The sequence below is a fragment of the Montipora foliosa genome, chromosome 5, assembly GCF_036669935.1.
Source record: "Montipora foliosa isolate CH-2021 chromosome 5, ASM3666993v2, whole genome shotgun sequence".
Classification (NCBI taxonomy): domain Eukaryota; kingdom Metazoa; phylum Cnidaria; class Anthozoa; order Scleractinia; family Acroporidae; genus Montipora; species Montipora foliosa.
The window spans coordinates 10,499,162-10,521,661 of record NC_090873.1 but is presented as its reverse complement, the minus strand read 5'-3'; the positions used below and the strand labels follow the sequence as shown (position 1 = coordinate 10,521,661).

Here is a 22,500-nt window from a genome sequence, read left to right as displayed (position 1 = left end):
TTGCCTTCATGATAACAATCAGTTAAGAACTCCACAATCTGGATGACAGAAGCTTGAAGTAAATCAATTTTTCGTTTATGACACCAGCCAGACCACTTGTCCCACACTCCGTTGTACTGTTTCTCAGTGCCTGCTGTCCAAGATGCACAGATGATGTCAACCGCTTGCTTTGGAAATCCCTTGTTTGACAGAGTTTTCCTGATAACGTCCAAGCGGCCAAGTTCAGTTTGTGTCTCAGCGGGTGCTGTTCTGGGTTGTGAGGGAGACTCAGGAGGTTGTCTAGACGAGGCAACAAGATTGGCTGAACTGTTGACAACTGTAACAGAAGTGGATACCAACTCTGGGTAGGCCATACCGGTGCAGTTAACAAAACTACGGCCTTGTCGTAGCGAATCTTGGCTAGTACTCGAGGTAACAAACTAAAAGGAGGAAAGGCATAGAAATTCATATTAGTCCAGCTCAAAGAAAAGCCATCTATAGCCGCTGCACCTGGCTGTGGGTGCCAGGAGATAATTTTTGCGGTCTTGGCATTAAGCCCAGATGCAAAGAGGTCAATCCCAGGAATAAAAGTTTGAGAAATAATTTCTTGAAAAACCTCACCATTTAAGGACCACTCCAGATTAGAGGATATTTCCCTGGATAAAGTATCGGCCTGATTATTAACCTCCCCTGGGATGTGCTGAGCAGAAATGAAAATATCCCTCAACTTGCACCATTCCCAAATACTTCTGGACAAGGAATCTAATAAGAGGGATCGAACACCTCCCGTTATATTAATATAGGCCACTGCAGTGGAGTTGTGAAGTGCAAGTCTAACATGAATATATCTTAAGTTAGACACAAAACACTGTAGAGCATGAAATGATGCTAGAAGTTCCACGTAATTAATATGATGTTTGGATTCACTTTGAGACCAGATGCAGACAGACTACCACTCACGGCTCCCCGACCAATCAAACTTGCATCACTCTGGATGTAAGTATCAATTTTCGGAACCTGAAACAGTCTACCATTGCACTGGGTAATATTCTCAATGACCCATTGTAAATCAGAAAGAGCTTGAGAGCGTAAGGAAAGTGTCGTGTCATAATCAAGGCTACCAGATTAAGTCTGAGTCTTGCATGACTCTAAGGAACGGTAATGCATCTCTAGATAATTCACCGCCGGAAGAGCAGAAACTAGCAGCCCAGTTGCTTTAGCAACATCCCTAACATTAGGTTGATGCTTAGCTAAAAGGGCTTTACAGGCCGAGACTATATTCTCTAATTTAACAGCCGGCAACTAATCTCATTGCTATGGAATCGACAGGAACTAGCTGAGATTTCTCAACATTGACAGTAAAGCCAAAGTCACAAACACTCATAATAAGAGCTTTCAATAAGTATGAGATCATCAATGAAAATAATAACCCTGAAGCCGAGAAATCGAAAATATGCTATAACAGGCTTAAAAATGTTGGTGAAAACCCTGGGTGCAAGGCTGTACCCAAAAGGTAAGCAAGTAAACTCATAACGTTTGAAATTCCAAAGAAAACGTAAGTATTTACGATGGGGCTGGAAAATAGGTACACTGAAATAAGCACCATTCAGGTTAATAGAGATCATGAAGTCCCCAGGGGAAATACAATTCAAGGCCATGCGGATATTCTCCATCTTAAAATGAATCTTTTCGACAAATTGATTTAAGGTCTTAAGGTTTATAACTGGCCGAAAGTCCCCGGTCTTCTTGGGAACCAAAAAGAGTGTAGAAATGAATTCATTATCACAAGGGGACACTTCAGTCACAGCGCCCTTGGAAATCAGCTTTTTAATCTCTGACTCAATAAAAGCAGTTTCCCTTTCACTAATTTTAGGAATCTTTGGGCGATTTAATTGATGAGGGGTTGTCTCAAACTCAAGGTGATAACCTGAGACAGTTTGTAGGATCATGGATCACTAGTAAACTCCCTCCATTTGGGTGTATTCCGAGATAAACTACCAGCCTGTAACAAAGGTACAGAGTGTACATTTACCTTGTTTACACTTTGTCCTTCTGTGGTTTGGTGCTGGTTATGGGAGCTGATCGTCCTAAGAGTACTAAGAAATAGAGTTAAAGAAACTAAAGACTAATAACTAAGTATCTTTCCCAACAAAGCACTAACTATCTAGACACGGTCTCTATGTGTGCGCTACTTGAACTTATGCCAAAACTTTAAAGGCTCTGATCAGAGTCAATGAGCTGTTGAGAGAAGGAGAAAAAGCAAGGAGGAGAGATAATGAGGTATGAAATAAGAGAGACTGACAATTGCTTAACTCCACCCTTCAAGCCTTCAACTCCAACACTTGGTCAACGAAATAGCATTTCCACAGATCAAGCTATCAGCCGAGAGTAAAGTAATGAATATTGAAAGTGCATTGCATGATGAGCTATCTCTGAAAATTGGGAGGGTCACCAGCACTCCGTCTGTGAAACTACTACTCATACAAGCCTTATCATAGGTTCCTAAATCCATTCAAATTTTCTCATGCTCTGGGTTTAAGCCCCGTTTGCCATGAAATATATACGTTTTTGACGAACCAGGTCAGTCCTAAGAATCTACATCCACAGGAAGGGGAATGCTGAATTTTTAAATGGACTTCTGCAATATAGTGCACAAGCCTATAACATTCGGCTCCAAATCACTGTTAATCCATAAAATTACTTTAAGCAGCAGAAGTTAGTGTTGAATCGATCTTAAGCTGTTCCCCTTTTTTCCCTAATTTTGGGTCGGTCTGTCGAGTGGAAAAAGGACAAAGAAAAAGAAAATCACAAACAATCTAAAAAAAAGTTTCAAGCGGAAGAAAACTAAGTGGCAGCGGGTAGAAACTAATATATTTTCATCCCACGCAGACAGAAAGCCTCTCCTGTGCCGGGAAGAGTGCTTTGGTTTTCTTTGAAAGAACTTATAAATGAATGTTAAGTGCAGAGTTTCACGAATTTCGTTTCTGTCGATCTTCCTTGAAGAAGCTTGAGCAAAGGTGGAAGGTAACAGGACTATGCATGCGCCTTCTCCATTATAAAGAAGTATATCATGCACGTTGTGTGGTCCTGTTAGGTCAGTAATGCATCGGTGATCTGGTGTATGCTAGAGGAGAAATCTGTTCCTAGTTTGAACCGGTGTGTTGGGAGTTACACTGTCCCCATGCAGCCAGGTCATTGGAAAGTGGTGAAATCAGTTTAGTATCTGATTTTTTAGAGAGCTTAAAGGTGAGTCAGTGCCGAGTATCTTACCCGCAGTGGAAGCAGAACCCAAATGAAAGTGGACATTCCAACCCCGTTTGAAGGAACATAGGGAGTAAGGGGGTCTTGGCGTATTCCCCCTCCCCCCTCTCCCCCCCCAGGAAATTTTGCAAATTTAGTTTCTCTCAAGTGGCATTTCCTTCAGTTTGACATCTATTTTATAGTATTCTATAAGGTTTTTATTTTTACCTCTGGAGTCTCGGCCATTCTTGTCCGTTTTGGAGCTGCTAAATGGAGTAAGTCTGCTCAGCACGGGATGTTCAATGGAGATACTTGGCGAGACATAGGACAAGGAAAAGTGTAATACGGAACATTTTACACTCAGATCACAAAATGATACTTAAGATCTAAGCAATTTTTCGCTTGTTTTCAGAATTTCGTGATAAATCGGGAGAATATGATAAAAATCAGGAGAGAGGGAGGCAACACATCAAATCGGGAGGTTTTGAATGTCTGTAAAGGCGGAATACACCTATGCAATGCCTTTAGGAGTAATGTCGTAGTCCAGGAGATTCGGGGCCTGGAGAGCCACTGCAGCTTCACGTGGATAATATGGCGAGCGTTAATAGGGCTTAATTAATTTAATATTTATATAATTTATATAATATATATCCCTTTCACCCCTAAACCGGCCTAAACCGGCCATACTTAGTATAATTTTACTCTGCCTAACGCCAGACGATTTTACTCGTCAATGGGGAACCCCAGGGGTCAATGGGTTTTAAGCAAGAACAACGTGCTTGCGATGATGTGGAGGGGGAAATTCCTTTCTTGCTGGGCTAATGAGCCTAAATTAGGACGTCATCTCGAAATATAAATTTGCGTTATTGTAATTACCTCGAGCCTATTTCAACCTTTTTAATATTACAAGGGTTTGGTAGTTCCTCAATAATGACACTCGTCTGAACGGCACTTAATTTAGGGGAGAAAATTAAAATTTATCCTCCTCAAGTACTGACGTTTTCAGTGACACCTCAAATTTTGCTATTTCACGTTGTTGTTTTGCTGACGACGGCAAAGAAATGGACAGAAGTGGAAAACTCACATCCATGGGGTGCAAAACAATGGCTTTTGCCCACTAAATATGCAAATTTGTGACGTTCTTGTTGCCTTCGTCGTTGTCGTTGCTTAAGCTCCCCAACTGTCCGTGACCTTGCCTTCTCAAGTTCCGAATCTCAGACTAAGAAAGTAATGCTAAAGGCCTTGCATAGGTTGTCTTCCTTTTTCACCTGGGTTTCGCTCCCACTATGGGAGGCGAATGACGTAGGAAGAAATTGAAAATTGTAATCTGTTTCAATTCGCTTGTTTTGACTGTCCCTACGGGCTGAAATTTGTGACCAAATTGCACTCGAAATCTTGTGATTATCAACACAAAACTGGCGTGCCGGCTTCCACAAATGAATTCGATGGTTACGTAATAAACAGAATGTTAGAAGAATCTTCACCTCTCGCGTTGATGATATAACATCCTTACTCTATCATTTCGCTCACCGCCAAGAGTTATTGTTAACACTCGAACATAAAATTCGTATCCACGCGCGACCACGTATTATTCATTGCAGGACTAATTTATGAATTAGCATTGAATTCACGAACTCGTCTCAGTGACAAATAAAGAGGAAATGTTCAAAGATATGAATGTATCAATAAATAAATCTTACATCCTTATTTTTTCCTTATTGTTCCAACCCTTTTATTGCGTATTTAATTGTTTACGCAGCTGGAAAACATTTTGCCTGTAAACTTTTGCACTTTGCTTCCGTGACTTTCCTCGCGTGACTTCGGTTTGCTTTCGTGACTACGAAAGGAACTTCCGCCTTGCGCCACGGTATTTGGTCAGCTGCTAATTTAAAGATGGCGTCCTTAGTTGTTGATAGTTCCTTTGAGTTAAACCATCTCTTTCGAGACATCTCCACCAAGTTTTCTCCACTGGAATCAGCGGAGGTTGTAAAGTCGTCAAAGAGGATTTATGGAGAACAATTTTACTCTCTTCAAAACGAAGACCTGTTGTCATGTTTTGGACTTCTACAAAAGTTTGGTTATGTATCGAATAGCAAGCTGACACTAATCAAAGATTTTGTAGCTTCAATTTCGAGCAACAAAGAGGAAATCAGTGAGAGTATTGAAAGCTTTATAGCCTCCCATCCGCGTCTGTATGATCTGCAGAAACAACTACATGGGAGGAACGACGATCTTAAGAGGATCACAGCAACACTTGAAGCAGGACAATCATCCGTTGTTAACTTGCACGGTCCGGGAGGAGTTGGAAAGACAACCCTAGCTCAACAGATTTGCTCAGAATGGCGAAAATCTTATATTTTTGATCTAAGAGAAGCAAAAGATATGAGAGCACTTTATCGTAACCTCATGAACAAGCTTGGCCTTACTGTGCGTGAGGGACACGTAGCCTTGAGTTTTGTGGTGGAAAAAATCTGTGACAAAGCTTTTGAAGAAAGCGAGGGGTTGCCTGTGCTTTTTCTTCTTGACAACGTTGAACAGTTTACTTTGGGGAAGGGAAAGGAAGATAGGAACTTAAAGATGTCATTCATGCTGTTCTTAGAAAAGCTTATAGGATATGATAAAGATCAGAAGGCAAGAGCTTTAAGGATACTTTTGACGTCAAGGACGCCATTGAATGAGGCCAACAAGGCAGAAGATTATGAACTGCAACCTCTCCAGGATAATTTTTCCGAAAAGATTCTTCTTCCTGAGAAGACGATTGACATAAACGTGGTGCAAAAAGAGAAGTTGCTTGGTGCCTGTAATGGGAAACCTCTCCTCTTGAAAGGGTTATCAGCAATTTTGAAACAAGAAAGAAAACTTCCCAGAGACCTGATCAATGAAATTGAGAAATCTATTCAGGATTCTGAAGAGAAAGGGGATACACAGAAGTCCAAATGCAAGGAAGATGCCAAAGAAAAAGCTTATGGTTCAGGTTATGAGGAAGGACTTGGTCGTGGTGAAAAATGTGTGATCCATGAAATGTTCAACACATTACCATCTGACTGCTTAAAAGCATCAGCAGTTTCACTTTCTTTGTTTTGTAGCCCATTCTCTGCATTCACAGCAGCACAGGTTCTTGGCATTAGCCTGCCAGAAGCTGTGGCACAGCTTGAAGGTTTAGAAACAAGTGCTATCATTTTTGTTGTGAACAGAGAACAAAAGGAGTTGATGTATGACATTCATCCACTGCTGAAAAAGTATGCTGACAGCATAAAGGATGATGAACATTTTATTGAATCACACAGGAATGCAAAGAAGCAGTTTTATGAGCACTATATGTCAAAAGCGAAAAAAATTGCAGGATTTGTAGAACCTGACTATGTTGAAGCCTTTACAATGTTTACCAGTGACAGTGCGAACTACGAGTTTGCTTTTGACATTTCCTTGGAGTCAGAGTTTTTTAGCACACCTGGTGAATATCATGACAAGGCCTTGATTGTGTCATTTGTCAATGCCTTGCTGTCAAGTGAGAAGAGAAGAGGGCTTTTCAATTCATGGGCAGAATTGTGCACCGATGATGGCAAGTCAGGTGAGACAAAAATGATACTTAAAAATTGTTGTGGAGATCACCATTTAAAATAAACATACTTTGCAAAGTTTTAATGATTTTGGCCTTGCTTGCTTCTTGCCATATTCCCTGCTAGCAGAGGCTCTTTTCCTGGTGTTCGCTGACGGGAGAAAAGAGACCTCTGCCATGGGTCTAAATGGACTATATTGAGCATGCTCCGCGGCTTAGCGACCGAGCTATCACGTGATGTTGGTAAGACGTCACGAAATATGACCTTTCACTGAAACTGGCGCGAAAACCCCGCAGATGCATATGGCGCGTCATGTCTCACACCCCGATTAACTCTCCGTGTAGTAAACAGACAAAAATATCATCGACTAGATCGCCAAAAACGCCGGTTAAAAAAGTACAAAAATCGTCTAGAGATAATTGTTGTCTGATCTGTGGTATTAACTTCAAGTTATCTGGTCAGGGAAGCTTTTTTAACACAACCACAACTGCAGGACTTAAAGAAAATTTGACATTCCTTCTCGGAGAATCGCCCGATTTTTCCCTGTCATCCCGACGGATTTGCAAATGCTGTAAACGAAAGGTGGACTCAGTCGTAAAGAGAACATTAATTCTCGAACAAGACAAAGCATTTCTCATCGACAAGTATCGGAAAAATAATTCTACAAACGAGAGGCAATGCGCTAGAGAACCCACCAAACTCACTCCGCCGCGGTACAAACGGATGTGCAAGGAAAGTCCTTTGGCTGTAAACAAACAAGCTAAAGCAAGGAAGGCCATCAACAAAGAGACGGATGGAGTGGAAGAGCTCGGTGTTTTTCCATTGAGCACCAGTTTCGAAGATTTGAGAGCAGAATTTGTTTCTCACGATCATTCTTACGCTAATAAGCTTACCTATGAACCAGATACTGTGGCACAGTGCGAAGGAGATTTTCCTCCCGAAGTGGAACAACCACCGCCAGAGCAAATTGCTGCGAACCAGTGCCATGGGAATTCTCTGACTGAAGTCGAACAAAGGCATGAGCGAATTTCTGCAAACCAGTTCGAAGGAGATGTTCAGATTGTAATCGAACAGCCGCGAGAACCGGATGTTGCAAACCAGTGCGTCGATTCGGTCGATTTACCGCAATCATTCCTCTCGCTTTTGTTTGATGATGACTTTCACTTCGACTTTGCCTCCAGCTCAGCTCATGACCAGGACCGTAGCGAAGAAGTTTCTGTTAATGCTGAATTAACAGGAAATGCCGAAGATGATGAAACCGAAGTGGAGGTGAGAAATACATTTCTGTCACTTGTCAATAGTCGGTTTTAATAACTTTCTGCACGTTTACAAAATTAATATTTTACTCGAAGAATTGAAAGAATAGTTGACTTAAAATTGATGGCTCCCTGCTAGCAGAGTCTCTTTTCCTGGTTTTCGCTGGCCAAACACGGAAAATTGGTGCTGAAACACTTTTTTTTGGCCTTTCATTCTCTGCGCTTAACGAAGGAAGAAAAATACATTACCTGTGTGCTTTCATATTGCTAGAAATAATACCCTGGGAACGAGGTTGTGTTATTCCCTCCTAGCCTAATTTTCTTTCATTCGTTAATGATATGGTTGTGGTGTAAAATCTTTTTATAATTTCTGATAATAAAAAAAGCCTTTGCTTGAAAAGAATTATATCAAGAAATATTCTTTTGTTTTCTTGCATGCTTTCAATAGATAAACATCAATTATCCTTCTGGCCCGAGAAAAGTTAAACTGTCTAAGTCTGACCAGAAAACTGCCACTATAGTCAAGTACATTGCACTAGGACTTCCCAAATTGGCCTTGGCAGCCTTACTGAAGACATCAACAGGCATCATTGAAGCCAAGAAGTTGTTGTTCAAGAAAATGGAGGAGGAACTTATGGGCCTTACATCAATAAAGGAACCTAGTGTTCTTAGGCAAAGCCGTCATGACTTGTTACCATCCTTCAAGATGGCTGATTTTGGTGAGGAGTTGAAGGCAAAAGCTCCTTTAACAACTGAGTTGCTCAACAGCCTTTGTGTCTCGAAGTCAAAAAAACGCAAGCAGGAGAATGGGAAGCAAGTTAATACTGTCATTGCTACCATTGCTGCAATCATGCTTCAAAACCGATGTCCACAGATGTCAGCCCTGGCATACCGCATTGGTTTGATACTACGCTTTTCTGGGGCAGGGCAAATGGTAAGTATTGAGCTTATAATTATCCTGGTTTTACCTGTCACTGAATTCCCACCCTATATTCTTAGGGAATTTTAATGGTATGTGCTGATCACTTAAACAAGTTCTCTGTTGGTTGGATTGCTATGCTCACTCCTCCTAGAGATGGCTCAATGAACCTATACTTAGAAAAGATACATTTAATTCCTATTTTGGAAATTCCATCATTTAAATACCTGTACCACCAACATGTATTCAAGAGTAATAACAATAATAATAATAATAATAATAATAATAATAATAATAATAATAATAATTATATTATTAATAATATTAATATTAATAATAATTTTTTTTAAAGTTTTTTAATGAAAATACTAATCTTTATTAAAGACTTCACAAGACTTATGTAATGAGTAATATTAATAATAATAATAATAATAATAATAATAATCATTGTAATAATAATAATAATAGTAATAATAACAATAACAATATTAAAATAATATTTTAATGGTAAAATAGAGTAACTCAGGTTTTTAAAGAAGGTAAATACATTATGATTTCTCATAGACTGTTGGTAGTGAGTAGCAAGTGATTTCTCTTTACACAGTAGGAGAATATGACTGATTCTGTCCCTTATTCTGCAATGGAGAAGTTGAAAGTGAAATCTTTTAATGATTTTTGTGATCGATCGGTTAGGGCTTCATATCTGTATTACAGCTGTAATTTGATGCATTACTTAGTAATAAAATTCCAGTTCTCTGTTAACTGTATTTTTTAAGGGTTTGGAACTTATGACAGCCCATGGCATTACAGTCCATCCCACACAGCTAACAGCAAAGGCAAAGGAAATGGGAAAGGACCACGATAAGACTCTCTTGCAATGGAAGGGCACCATCGAGCAACATAAGGACACTGTGCAGTGTCTCGAGATTATAAAACAATGTCTACAGAGCCTAGAATATCTGCCAGAACTACCCAAAATTGGGCAGGTATGTTCCTACCTAATGACAAATGAACCGAGTGACTGTAGGATGATAGATGCAAGTGGTGTCTGTGGAGGTGCAGATACAATAGATGCTTCCTCAATAAACCTGGCATGTCTTTACAACCCAACCGATGTTGTGCACAGTATTGGAAGTAAGCTTTTGGAGAAGCAGATAAGCTCCAAGATGATCAAGGATACATGTGCTTTTGTTGCAAAATCAACAGAACAAGGTGATGATGCTTTGGATGCCATTAATAAGTCTATTGAGGTTGCAAAACACTCAGCCCCTAAAGGATTCCAGATCATTGGAGATAACCTGGACCTTCATATTAATGTCAGGCATATGGATAATTCTAACAAGAACAAGTCCCTTCATACATTTAACCTTGTTGCCATGGAGGATGTTGTTACTGGAGAAAATTTACCTGATGTGACTGAGAGGACTCTTGATGTGGTCCAAGTTCATGAGTTTCTGCCCTCCTTGGATGATGTAGAGAAGCTTAAGAAGGATCTAATTCCATTATGGACTCGTGTAATGGTTAAACAACTTTCAGCCTTTCGTTTCTTAAAGTCTGTTGTTGTGTACCACATACCACATGAGTACAGCGAAGCAATGAGATTACCTTCCAATCAGGTATCTTGTAAATGGACATAATATACTATTAAAGGGTTGCCCATAATAACTTTTATATGTAAATTGGGTTGAGATTCGCAAGTATAAATTGCTATCTGTGGTTGTTATTTGAGGAATCTGTGATCCCCTAAATTAGTTTTTCTTTTTGTTATGCCACTGCTAGCAGGAAAGCTATGTATAAGACGATCATACAAATTTAGGGACTCCCAGATTCCATGGAACTAAACACAGAAAGTGTTTGGTATTTGAAACTCAGAAATCTTGCCACTGCAAATTTCATTAGACCTTAAATGTTATTATGAGTCCAGGTTATGTAGCAAGATTTTCTGCTGTCATGTTAACAAGACTAGTACTGTGTGGTTCTATGCAGTTTCCAGACTTCCCCCACCAAGAGTATCTGGAAATTCCTGGGGGGTGGGGGGGGGGGGGGGTATATGTTATAGCCAAGCTTGTAGAAGAAAAGTTCAAAGCTAAACTGAAATTTACCAGGGGAGGGGCACAAAACAATTTACCCCCTTTGGGTGGAGTATGATTTGAAATTTTTGGACACGACACTTTTTGCCACAATGATCACAGTGCAGTTTTTTGGGTCATTCAACGGTACTTATTTTTTACAGATACCTCTTGGTTGTCTTCCAAAAAATGAAAGCCTCAATGAGGACATGGTAGACATATTAGAACACCTCCATAGCAACTATGTGCCAATGTCACAAGTTAATGGTACCAAGACGCCTGCCGACTTTGTTTGCTTTGGTGGAGATCAACTCACAGAAGAGAGGTCAAGAAATATTCAGAAGGCACGTGCAGATGGCAGGAGTGTGGATGAGAAACTAGATGGCGTTTGGTGTAAGAATGAGGATTGGCATGGCATACGCATTGCTTACCAGGTGTGTTCATTTGTTGCGGATTTTTTCTGTTGGGGGGCGGGGAGGGGAATCTGTTATCAAACTCTTCCCTTTATTCAAATAATATTTTGGACTCACCAAAAAAAGAATCAGTGAAAATTTTGCATAATATTTCTTTTGGACAAAGACTAGTGGAGGAAGATCTACTGTAATATCCCTGTCTGACACAAATGATTCACTCCAAACTTCACAAAAATTATATTTAAAGGTTCTTGCGAGGGTTTAATAGGTGAGAGTTTTGTGGGTTGTAAGATCTAATGCTGATTTTGGTCTCCAACTATGTCATTTGTTTTCAGCTTGCTGTCAACATTCTGCGGAAGCCTAATTCAGTTATGGATTGGGGAACAATGGCGAGCAATGCAATCGTGGCTGGGAATTCCAATGCTCTTAGAGACCCCCTTGACCACTATGATTCAGTAAAAGAGTTCTTTGCAATAGAGTTGGATGCCTTCATTATTGCTGCAACCCTTAATCATTTTGGAATGGAAGGTATGGAAAGCATTCCAACGAAAAACATGATGCCTGATAATCTTAAGAATTCCAGCAAAGAAGCTCAAAGAAATTGGCTTCACAGGAAAGTAATTTCCATGCTTGAGAAGTTTGTAATGCCTGGAGTGTCTCGCCTTCCTAATCTTCTCGCAGCTTACAACCCTCGTCCTGACTTGCCCTGTCGTGGCCACGGTTGTACAAGAGTTTTCAAGTATGGCAAATGTCGTGTTAAGCATGAGAAAAAAGAGCATGGCCTCACAGTAGCGGATGAGGATGCAACATCTGAAAGTAAAGTGGACGACAAGGGGACAGAGGACTATGTGTACAATTATGGTTGCCTCCACCTCAGCATTGGTCTTCTCCTTAGGAGTGCAGATGACTCTGTAAAAGAAGGTGATGGTGAACGGCTCTTGAGGGTGTGGAATTTTCTCACTGTTTTTTACCGGGTAAACAACCACAGCAAATATGCATTAGCTGCTCTCCGTCTCAAGGCATCTCAGCTTGGCTTGCTTACTCCAAGAGAGGCACATAGACTGAAGTGGAACCGTTTTGCCTCTCGAAAGGGAGGGCAAGGTAAATGCATATCTAGGGACCTTCTGGTAGAACAGGTAAATATGGTGTCAAAGGAATGTATCCGTGAGATGGGTGCACCTAACATAAACAGCAGCTCAATTGAATCTTCAACCAAAGCTACAGGGCCACTTCTAGGACTGCTGCAACAGTCTAAGCAAGACCTTGGACAGGGAACACGCAACACCCACCACACCAACAAAATCAAGCAGCAGACATTTGTTACTGTGTTAGAACAGGTTCACAAAAAATCAAATGTTTTCGACTTCAAGGCTGGTAGGAGGTATACTTGCTTTCCTGAGGTCAAAAATGATCTGTATGATGGGGTGAATGTCACAAGGCTGCACCGCTGGATTTGTCGCCATCGTAAAAAGTGGCATAGACAAAATCAAGCCTTTTACAAGATTTAATGGACCTCTTTAGCTTGAGCAGTTTGTTTACCGATTTCAGACCATGTGACATTCTCTGGGAGTTGTTCCTTTATCCATCTAAAAGTTATTCAATCATATACACATGACTATTTGAAAGTTTGAAAGCAATAAATCTCAAGAGCAATATCACATGGTCTGAAATGGGACAACAAACCACCCAAGCTAAAGAGCTCTATTCTTCGCATTGGTGAAAGGTTTCCATCAGAATTGTAATCTTTCATGGGGTATCACAATGACAATGCTAATCTGCAGTAAGGGTCCCACCCTTGAATTTCAGGGGTCCTCCACTGGGAGGTTATGGATAAAAACATGTGAATGACAATGCTGATTCAATTTGAGTAACATGCTACCTCAATGGATTACTTATGAAATTTGACTAATGCCACATCCAGCATAGTTGTTACTGAGTTCATACTTGTAGATTATCGAGAAATATGTACTACACTATGTAAATTCCATCACAAAAAATCTAAATTACCAAGGGTTAGAGTTTTATCACAAAAATTTAATATAAGGATTACCTGCTACTAACAACAGTCTCATAGCTTTAATATGGCAATTAAATAAATTCGTACACAGTTTGGATATCAATAATTTCAGCCAGTTTACAACAAATACATATCATTGATTCAAGCAAATTTGTAATATATTATATTGACTGCAAGGCGGACATGTTTAAACTCAGAAATTCCATTATCCAAGGTGGAAAGTGTAAATACTTTAAACAGTTTTAGTATATTACTGAAACTATAATTCTATTGTAAGCAAACATGAACACATAGCATAACAAAATACTGGTTATGATGTACACAAGGGCACCTCAATAAGGGGCAGTGTCATGAAGATGTTGCTGTTTTAGGCAATTCTGTGCTAAAATCATTACATTTATGTTTTAGAACAAAATAGTTCTGTAAAGCTATGACAGAGATATTTAATGAATATTTTCAGAGAGGGCTAGCTGTAATAAATTTATTGAGGATTTTGGAAGACGTACCATAGAAATTTGAAAAAAATAATTTGGCCAATTTTAAAAATAATAAGGCCACTGTATTCAAGTATCAATCCATTTCCATCCTTGCCATTCGTAGCGACAGGTGACAGGAAACAGTTTCATTACCTTCAAATAATCTTTAATAACAAAGCTATGCCATTAGTTTTGGAATTCAATTAACACGAAGACACCTAGCTTTTTATAGAGTTTCCAAATAGCATGACACTGCCCCTTTAAGGCCTCTGCTTTAAAATCTTCAGAAACTGTTTTTAGCAATTCCCAATAGGGGGACATGGGAATGGCAGGAGAGTGTGCACACCAGACACTGAAATCATTCATACAGTAATTATGACTTTTAGCAGTGTTAAAATGGTAGCTTTCACCCTGCATTAGCTAGAGTAAGAAAATATTGAACCATGCTGTGCAATAACCGATTGTACAAAAAAATTAATTCCCCTGGGCAGGTGGGAGGATAGTTCATTTGAAGAACCCTTCCCCTGGAATTACAGGTCCCCAAAACAACCCCTCTACTTAAATCCCATTCATCATAAACAGTTATGCCCATGGGGAAACTCTACATTATGACAGATTCCCAAATGCATTTGTCCTTACAACACATAACTATTCATTTCAATTAAAAAAAGTGCGAAAAAAGATAACCCAAAATAATTGGTCACCTTTTAATTAAAACCTTATCTACAGCCTCTTGAGTTGGAAACAAAGAAGTAATGAAGACTTAATGAAGAATAATAATTAGAAAAATGGTTGGTAAAATACGTGTTCTTTCTTTACATTAAGATTATTGAACACTGCCATTGTCATCAGAGCTGCTCTCACTGATGTTACTACAATATGCTGCACCAAGCAAAAGAGGATCATCTTCAAAATATGGCTCAAAATCCATTGTCATATAGGCACTTGCTTCAGATATGTCATTGAAAATGTCTTTTACAGCCAGAATTATGTCATTAGCCAGGTGTGGATTGAAAATGGGGAAATTTTCAATCAAATAATCTGCCAAAAATATATATTCTAGCTTACCAGCTAATTCCAGTATGAGATCTGAACCCAAAGTCTCGTAAGTTCCAAGTTTGTCAATGTCCTTAAGAAGCTCAATGAACAGTTCACGTTCCTCACTTTCTACTGTACGACTAAGCGATTCCAAAGGCAAACTTGTGTCCACATTCTCCTCCGCCTCGAGTTGCATGACACAGTCAGCTCCCTGGCACTTGCAAAGCTGGGTACAAAAGTCACAGCACTTATGCATGACATCCAAAGTAGCTTCTTTTTCTTTAAAATGTTTCAGTAGTTCCTTACGCCGGCAACTGGTAGCTTTTACATAGTCTCTCATTTCTTTGTCACAGTGAGCAAGATGATAGGGCTTGTAGTACAGAAAAGCAGCACATGCCCTGCCATCCCTACCTCCCCTCCCAATCTCTTGCACATAGCTTTCTACTTCTGTTGGTATACCGTAGTGAATGATAAGTTCAACATCAGGAATGTCAACACCCATGCCCAAAGCACAAGTGGCAACAACCAGCCGCATTTTGCTGTCTCTCTTTACAAATTCGTATAAGACATTCTTCTGAATTGACTCGGGGGTCTTACTGTGGAACATACCATATAGTTCGTTGTTTGGGAGGTTTTCCAAAAGGACTTCAAAAATGTCTCCACATGCAGTGATGGATCTGCAGTAAATGATGGTTTTTTTCATTTCACAGCCCTTGGATTTCAGGTCCTCGATCAGCGAGGCAAAGGTTTCATCCAGTTCCTCATTTCTATCAAGTTTTGATACACACAGTTTTATGTTTGACTTGTTTGGGCTAAGGTTTACAACCTTAGCACTCTTCATGTGCAGGTTCTTCATAATTTGGGATCTGATAGTTTTCCCTGCAGTGGCTGTAAGGCACAGAAATGGTTTTCTTGTAAACCCTCGCACATCACCCACTTTGCTGTAAGCTGCCCTGAATGGTGTGACACTTAGACCCCTAAAAAATAGGTGTTTCATTAGTACTGTGGTATATTGTTTTCGTGAAACGTGGCTAGCTTGTTACATTTATACAAACGGGGCATTTACTTAATTTTTTTTAATTGGCCTCTGATAGTAGGCAGAGCTTTCAAGGCAACACAAAATATTTTTTCCTGTGACACCCAAGGTTTCCTGCTAGCAGAGGCTCTTTCCATGGTGTTCACTTAGTGAATCCAAGGAAAAGAGCCTCTGCTAGCAGGGGACACAAAAGTGCGTGACACGCATAGCAATTTTTTTCCATTAGCAAAATTTGCAATTATCAATATGAATTTATAAAGGAATTTCTATCATGCTGATACCACCGAATATTTTGATGCGATATGCTTACACAATGAGAGGTAGCCACTTTCTGTCTGAACAAGTTTTCTTTCGGATTCTTCATTTGGTGAACACAAAATGATTTATAGGTACAGTGTATCTGCAATGTCTTGAAAAGTAACACGTGCTCAAGTTACTTTTCTGTCACAATATATCGCATCAAACATCGACAAACCGAGATTAGGCTTACCAGCTCACTACACAATGTGATTCGTCCACAACAATTCCAACCAACCGATCGTCCATTTTTACAAGGAACTGCTTGGATTGGATGTTTTCCAAGGTTTCCGGACTGCAGTAAACCACTTCAGCTTGATCGAGCTCCGTCCGTTTATCATCGTTGCCGAACAGCTCCTGCTCCATTTTAACGGCTTTGAGCTTGAGCCTTTGGCAGGACTCAAGCTGGTCAGATATGAGCGCATTTAGCGGTGAAACAACAACAACAAGTGGGTTCGATGGCAGAATTGGCACCTTTCCCGTTCGTGCAATAAGCACAGCAATCTGGTAGATGAGAGTTTTCCCATGCCCGGTCGGCAAGCACGCAAACGTGTCTCGCCCGTTTAAAAAATGAAACAAGGCCTTGAACTGCTCTTCACTCAATTTCTTTATCTTTCCATCGTCGAGGTTATCCAAAACAGAAGAAAGCAAACTTAATAACTCTTTACGACTGAACTCTTTCGAGGTCGCCGATGAGCACGCCATGTTTATAATGTGGGCTCAGAAAATAACAGCGGAATTATTATAAAGAAATGCGCGAGACGCAACGGGCTCAAGTTACGGTCAGCGAGCAATGCAAGGAGCATGCGTTCTAAATAGAGCCGTCCAAGATCGTGGACGGCGGTTAAATCAAAGCCCATTTAGACCCATGGCAGAGGTCTCTTTTCTCCCGTCAGCGAACACCAGGAAAAGAGCCTCTGCTAGCAGGGAACTTGCCATAATGTGTTACAATCTTGGTTGCTATTAAAAAAAAAAAATGTTAACGTTTTCATTTTTCTGATGCATATTGTGCCATATTAAATGAAGGAGAAACCGCTGACCATATTGAGCCAAAGATAGTTTAGAAACTGTTTATACACAATTAGGCAAAAACGTGCAAAAGGTAAGAAAATCGATAAGAAATGAAGAGTAGACCAGAGAGAGTCAAAGACCAAAGCTGTGGTTGACCTGCATTAAAGAGGGTAACGTTTTATCAAGGAAGCGACATCACTGAAAAAGAATAGCACAAAACTGCTGTCATGTTTCCGATGTAAGGATGGGATCTTTTCTCAATACATTGGTTAAGAAATGTTTCTTTAGAGAGAAACTTTTTGATTTCGTGCGTTGTTGCATTCGGTACGCATTGATTACAATCATTCTTTGCAATAAACTAACGTCACGAATGTTAATTCATGCTACTGACAACTGCCAAAACTGAATCAAGGCAATGCTTCTGGGTTAAAAGGTGTGGTGAAAAACTTCATTGCCCTTAAGGAATGGAAATATTAAACCCTGCAGAAATGGTATTTTGAACATTGTTGCTTCTTACTTGTTTAAATAGCTTATATAAAGAAAAAACGTCCCCTAAAATGTTCCGTGTCCTTGAACCTTTTGACAAGAACCATGAAGATAGCTAAAACTTTGCGGATGAGGCAAACGCCGGTCCCCAAAACTTTCTAGGCGACCAAAGTTTCCCTGATAAATCGGAACAGATAAATATTTTTAGGGAGGCTCCAAATGAACCACACAGGCTTTTGAAGTGTAGCGCCGTAGAGCACTAATCGGAGACACTGTAAATTAAATTAACAAGTTAACGCAAATCAAATAATTTTGGTTTTTGAGGAGAGGGGAAAACCGGAGTACCCGGAGAAAATCCTTTCGTTGCAGAGTAGAGAACCAACAAACTCAACCCATATATGACGCTGAGTCTGGGAATTGAACCCGGGCCACATTGGTGGGAGGCGAGTGCTCTCACCGCTGCGCCATCGCTGCACCCTCAAAAAACAGAAATCCATTTTATAGACTTCCAACGCATTTGAAAAGATTGCGTTGTTGGATCGATGCCCTTGTTAACTCCGTTTACACGCTAGGTTATGTACCAGGCAATTACGCACAATTAACCATCAAACTCAAGAAGACTGTTGGGATGTCATGTGACAAGATTGTTTGCCGATCTGTGGGAACAGAAGCCTCTCATTGCTCAGTTTTTCAACCTTTTCGTTGTTAACAAAAACATTTGTTTCTAACCATCAAATGTTTAGTTTATTTTATAATTTTTAGCTCGGATTATCCACTTGCTCATTTGTTATCGTTTCAGTGCGCTGGGTGAGAAACATTTTTCACTGAAAACTCACTTTACAAGTTTTTTAAAGGTTTGCTTTCAACACTAAACAAAACCTATATCATCATAAAACTGAAAAAATTTCCGCGTTGAGTTAGATATATTGTCCATGGAAATCTGCCAGTAATAAACAATAAGCTTAAGCAGCATTGTTGATCATTGAAAATATTTAGCGAGGTCAAACAAGAACAGTACATCTGAATCGCCCCTTCTGTTTGTGAGACTGCCTAAAAATGTCTCAACTTGACAGTTACGCAGGAAAAAAAATTAACCAAAGGCCTGCAGAGCGCCGCGCGTACCGCCAAAATTTTCCATTGAATTTTTTTTATTCCGAGCACAAAATACCATAGACAAGACCCTCACTGAGTTTTTGCGCGTGGTAAAAGGGACTGGACTTAACTTTCCAGCTTACATGGCATTTATGACCGACGTAATTCACACCAGACTGGTAAAACGTCGAAAAGTCATACCTACACTGTGCCGTAGTCTGCTGTTCCCAGTTGCCCCTCTTCCTTTTGTATCAAAAAAGGCCGTTGCAAGATTTCACGATGCCTAGTGAATTGGCGAGGAACGACACGTTTTAAGTCTTTAAAGAGCCAGAAATTACGAAAGAAGAAGGCACTAAACATTTTAATTTGTGGTCGAAAGTTTTTATTATGTTTGGATGTATACTAAAACAAATCAAATGACCAGGAAATGGGTTGCCAATTTCTTTTCTACTAAGCATGGCGACCAAAACTGCCCCAGCTTAAAGCACTGCTTCGCAAAATTCGATTTCTTTTTGGTTTTGCTTGCTTTTTGCCACAATGCATCGCGCATTTGGCAACCGTCTTCTATCTACATCTACATGTTCTTGCACTCGGCAAAGTCCATTTTTGACTTATGGCTGTTTCTGCTTAGAGGAGTCTCATACACCATAAGCGTTTTTAGAGACAGACATCACTGCCAAGCCGGCCACTTCTGCTGAGAGGACAGGACAGCCGGTCTTCTGGAATAATGTGTGGGAACTTTAACATCCCACGGGGAACTTGTGAACGTAGAAGATATTTGTGAGACAGGGCCTACGGTTTATAGTCCTTATCCGAGAAGACTTGAAAGTCTAACCATTTGCAGATAAAATTACAAAGGCAGCACTTTCTCCTCAGTTATTTTAAGATCTTAGGTGATCCAGCCGGGGTTCAAACCCGCAACCTCCAGCATGACAGCTAGACGCTCAGTCAACTTAGCCACTGGTCTGGTGTGCGGTCTTTCCCGTATCAATGTTTTTCAATCAACATTGCTTTGGCCAAAGGTAATTTCCTTGTATCGTTTATGTGATGTTTGTATGACTCTTTGCTTCTCCACTGCAGGCTCACTCTTTCGTGCTCATTTAAAGTGCTGGGAATCCTTGTATGTCCTGGACCAAGACGGGCATAGTGAGGCTTTCAAACTGTTGGAACAAGCAGCTAATTCTCTTGGGAAAGTCCAAGATACAACTGCGGAGAATTTCAGGCTGACCCAAGGCCTGTACTCGTGTTTCGAGGGCGAAATCTATTTTAAGAAATCTGATTTCAAGAAAGCACTGCAGTGCTTACAGTCATGCTTAGACCTCATGGAAAAGCCGCTACAAGTTGATAGCATCCTTGTCAGGTGCTATAACTCGATGGGTAGCTGCTATTACGGCCTCGACGATCTCACCAAAGCCCTTGAGTTTTACACCAAGGCTCTAAAGATGATAGAGAAAGTGGTGAAGGGTGGTGAGTATCATTATCACTTGCCGGTTCTCAAAAATCAAATAGGCACCGTTTACGAGGGCCAAGGAAATTACGATAAGGCCGTTGAATACTACGAAGAGGCAATAAGGCTTTTAGAAGTGCAGGAAATGTCAGGTAATGAGGACGAAGCCGATTTTTGCAGGAATCTTGCAAATGCTTATCAATTTCAAGGAAAATTCGAGGAAGCGATGAAACCAGCTGACAAGGCCTTTGAAATACGAAGGAGACGTCTTGGAGATCATCCGGATACAGTGCGAAGCATTTTCCAGCAAGGCGTTATTCAAGCAAACTTACAAGAGCCTGAAAAAGCGTTAAATTTGTTCCGGAATGCTTGGGAAATGGAGAAATCACTGAAACCGGGGAACCAAAGCAAGGTTTGGAAAATGCTTATTGATACTATCATTTATTTGATGGCGGATGATAGTCAGAAGACGGAGTTTAAGAAGGAGGCTTTGGCGTTTTGTCAGCGTGTCTGGAAAGAGGAGAGGGAGAGCTCCCGGTTTGACTTTACTGAGCAGAACAGAGTCATCATTGACACTGTATTGGAGCTTTTGAGAGATGTGGAAGGAGAGGAAAATGTAAAGCATGAGTATGAAAAACAGGAATTGTGGTTTTTTGATGGATTCCTGGGTGAAAGCGAAACAGATTTTTATACAACGTTCGATGAGGCAACGGACAATGAAGAGCTCAACGAAATGATGAATGACAGAGTTAAGCTCTTGAACAAGATTCTTAACCTCTGTATTCGACTTGACATGCACGAGAGTCGTTTAAAGCACACCAGACTCAAGTTAAATTTGTACAGGAAAGTTCTTTTCAAGGCAAACTTTGTCGGTGAGAAAGGAAATGAGAAAGAAACACTCAGAAGTAAAGTAGAACAACTGTATGAAGACTTGGATGAAAGAAAGAGTATCACCGAATTCCGAAAAACCCTTTTGTCGTCCTGGCGAGCACAGTGGGAACAAAAGGAAGGCATGGAGGAAACAACGCAGACTATGAGCTCATTGGCCAGAGAAAGAACAATAAGGGGTATCCTTCAACTGTGCTTAGACCTCAACGAAAATGAGCTTCACAGAAAGTACGGAGAGGAAGCCTTAGTATTTTATGAAGAACTGTGGACGGGGAAGTGCGAAGAAATGGACAAACAGACGACGGAGGCGTTTCTTCGTGAAGTCAAAGCTTTGGCTTCATCGGTAGGAGATTATGAAAGAATACATGTCTATCAAGATGCCTTGCAGGTTAGTTAGTTTTTCATCGGTATAAAGACAACGAATTTCAAGCCTACCGAGATCTTTGGTAAATGTCTTTGTCATGATGTTTGGTGCAGCTGTCTACTTCTGTGCTGAATTTTTTGGATACATGTAAACCGAGGTTAAGCAATTTATTATATTAGAAGTAATTAATGATATTAACCAATTTTTTCTTAATCAAAAACTCTGATTTAAACAAGGCGGCTGTGGAAAATCTGTGTGAGTAATCAGTTAGTGGATATTGTTAAGGAACTAAAAAAAAAGGAAAGGAACTTTATCTGTGTCTTGTCGTTTTAGCGCTGGAGCACTAATAGGCCACTTCGGAAAATACCATAATACTCTTTCTTTGTCCCCCCAATATTTGCATAAGCATGGTTTCCACTTTCTCTTGGGACTTACAAAAAAAGTGCTTATGCAAAATTTGGGGGGACAAACAAAGAGTATTATGGTATTTTCCGAAGTGGCCTATTGGGGACACTGTAAACTGAAATTAAAAGTTAACGCAAATCAAGTCAAATGATATGCGGAATAATTAATGTCAAGACGAGTGTGGATTTGACTCGAAGAAGGCTTCGTTATTTGGATACCCAGGGTTCGTACGGGTCATGGAAAACCTGGAAAGTCATGGAATGTAAGAATTTCATTTCCAGGCCTGGAAAGTCATTGAATTGTATGGTCGGTTATGGAAAGTCATGGAAAATTGTAATTATAAATGCTAGATTAATCATTGCAGTCGTCGAAGCAAGTCACTCAAATAATCGGATGTTTGGCAGACACAGGTCATTAGTTTATTTAAATTTGAACTGCCTTATGTCAGAAAATATCCTAAAATAAGGAGGGTTTTAAAAAAGTTTCTTACATGACAGCTAGACTTAA

The 22,500-nt window shown here is 40.1% G+C and overlaps 3 protein-coding genes across 4 annotated transcripts in view; 2 read left to right on the top strand and 1 right to left on the bottom strand.

Annotated features, from left to right (window-relative positions):
* Positions 1 to 5,120: 5,120 nt before the first annotated feature.
* LOC138003604 (uncharacterized) overlaps positions 5,121 to 22,500 on the top strand; it is a 37,024-nt gene continuing 19,644 nt past the window's right edge. For both annotated transcript variants that reach the window (XM_068849752.1, XM_068849751.1), the window contains exons 1-2: positions 5,121 to 6,790; positions 19,970 to 21,612. In XM_068849752.1, the coding sequence (XP_068705853.1) occupies positions 5,602 to 6,790; positions 19,970 to 21,612 (2,832 nt within the window). In that variant the 5' untranslated portion in view covers positions 5,121 to 5,601. The remainder of the gene's footprint in view (positions 6,791 to 19,969; positions 21,613 to 22,500) is intronic.
* Positions 7,092 to 12,944, top strand: LOC138004270 (uncharacterized). Its single transcript, XM_068850746.1, has 5 exons — positions 7,092 to 8,048; positions 8,484 to 8,969; positions 9,731 to 10,570; positions 11,188 to 11,457; positions 11,772 to 12,944. Exons 1-5 carry the CDS (start codon positions 7,092 to 7,094, stop codon positions 12,942 to 12,944), a joined length of 3,726 nt encoding a protein of 1,241 aa, XP_068706847.1.
* Positions 13,119 to 17,174, bottom strand: LOC138002929 (ATP-dependent helicase wrn-1-like). The gene is made up of 2 exons (XM_068848892.1): positions 16,494 to 17,174; positions 13,119 to 15,944 (listed from the first exon to the last, which is right to left on the bottom strand). Exons 1-2 carry the CDS (start codon positions 17,003 to 17,005, stop codon positions 14,756 to 14,758), a joined length of 1,701 nt encoding a protein of 566 aa, XP_068704993.1. The 5' UTR covers positions 17,006 to 17,174; the 3' UTR covers positions 13,119 to 14,755.

Bases quoted from the DNA above. Each gene is read 5' to 3' on its own strand.
- LOC138002929 (XM_068848892.1), bottom strand. From the start codon at position 17,005: ATGGCGTGCTCATCGGCGACCTCGAAAGAGTTCAGTCGTAAAGAGTTA. The intron at 15,945-16,493 runs GTAAGCCTAATC...CCTATTTTTTAG, and splicing joins TCACATTGTGTAGTGAGCTG to GGGTCTAAGTGTCACACCAT.
- LOC138004270 (XM_068850746.1), top strand. From the start codon at position 7,092: ATGTCTCACACCCCGATTAACTCTCCGTGTAGTAAACAGACAAAAATA. The intron at 8,049-8,483 runs GTGAGAAATACA...TGCTTTCAATAG, and splicing joins ATGATGAAACCGAAGTGGAG to ATAAACATCAATTATCCTTC. The intron at 10,571-11,187 runs GTATCTTGTAAA...TATTTTTTACAG, and splicing joins TGAGATTACCTTCCAATCAG to ATACCTCTTGGTTGTCTTCC.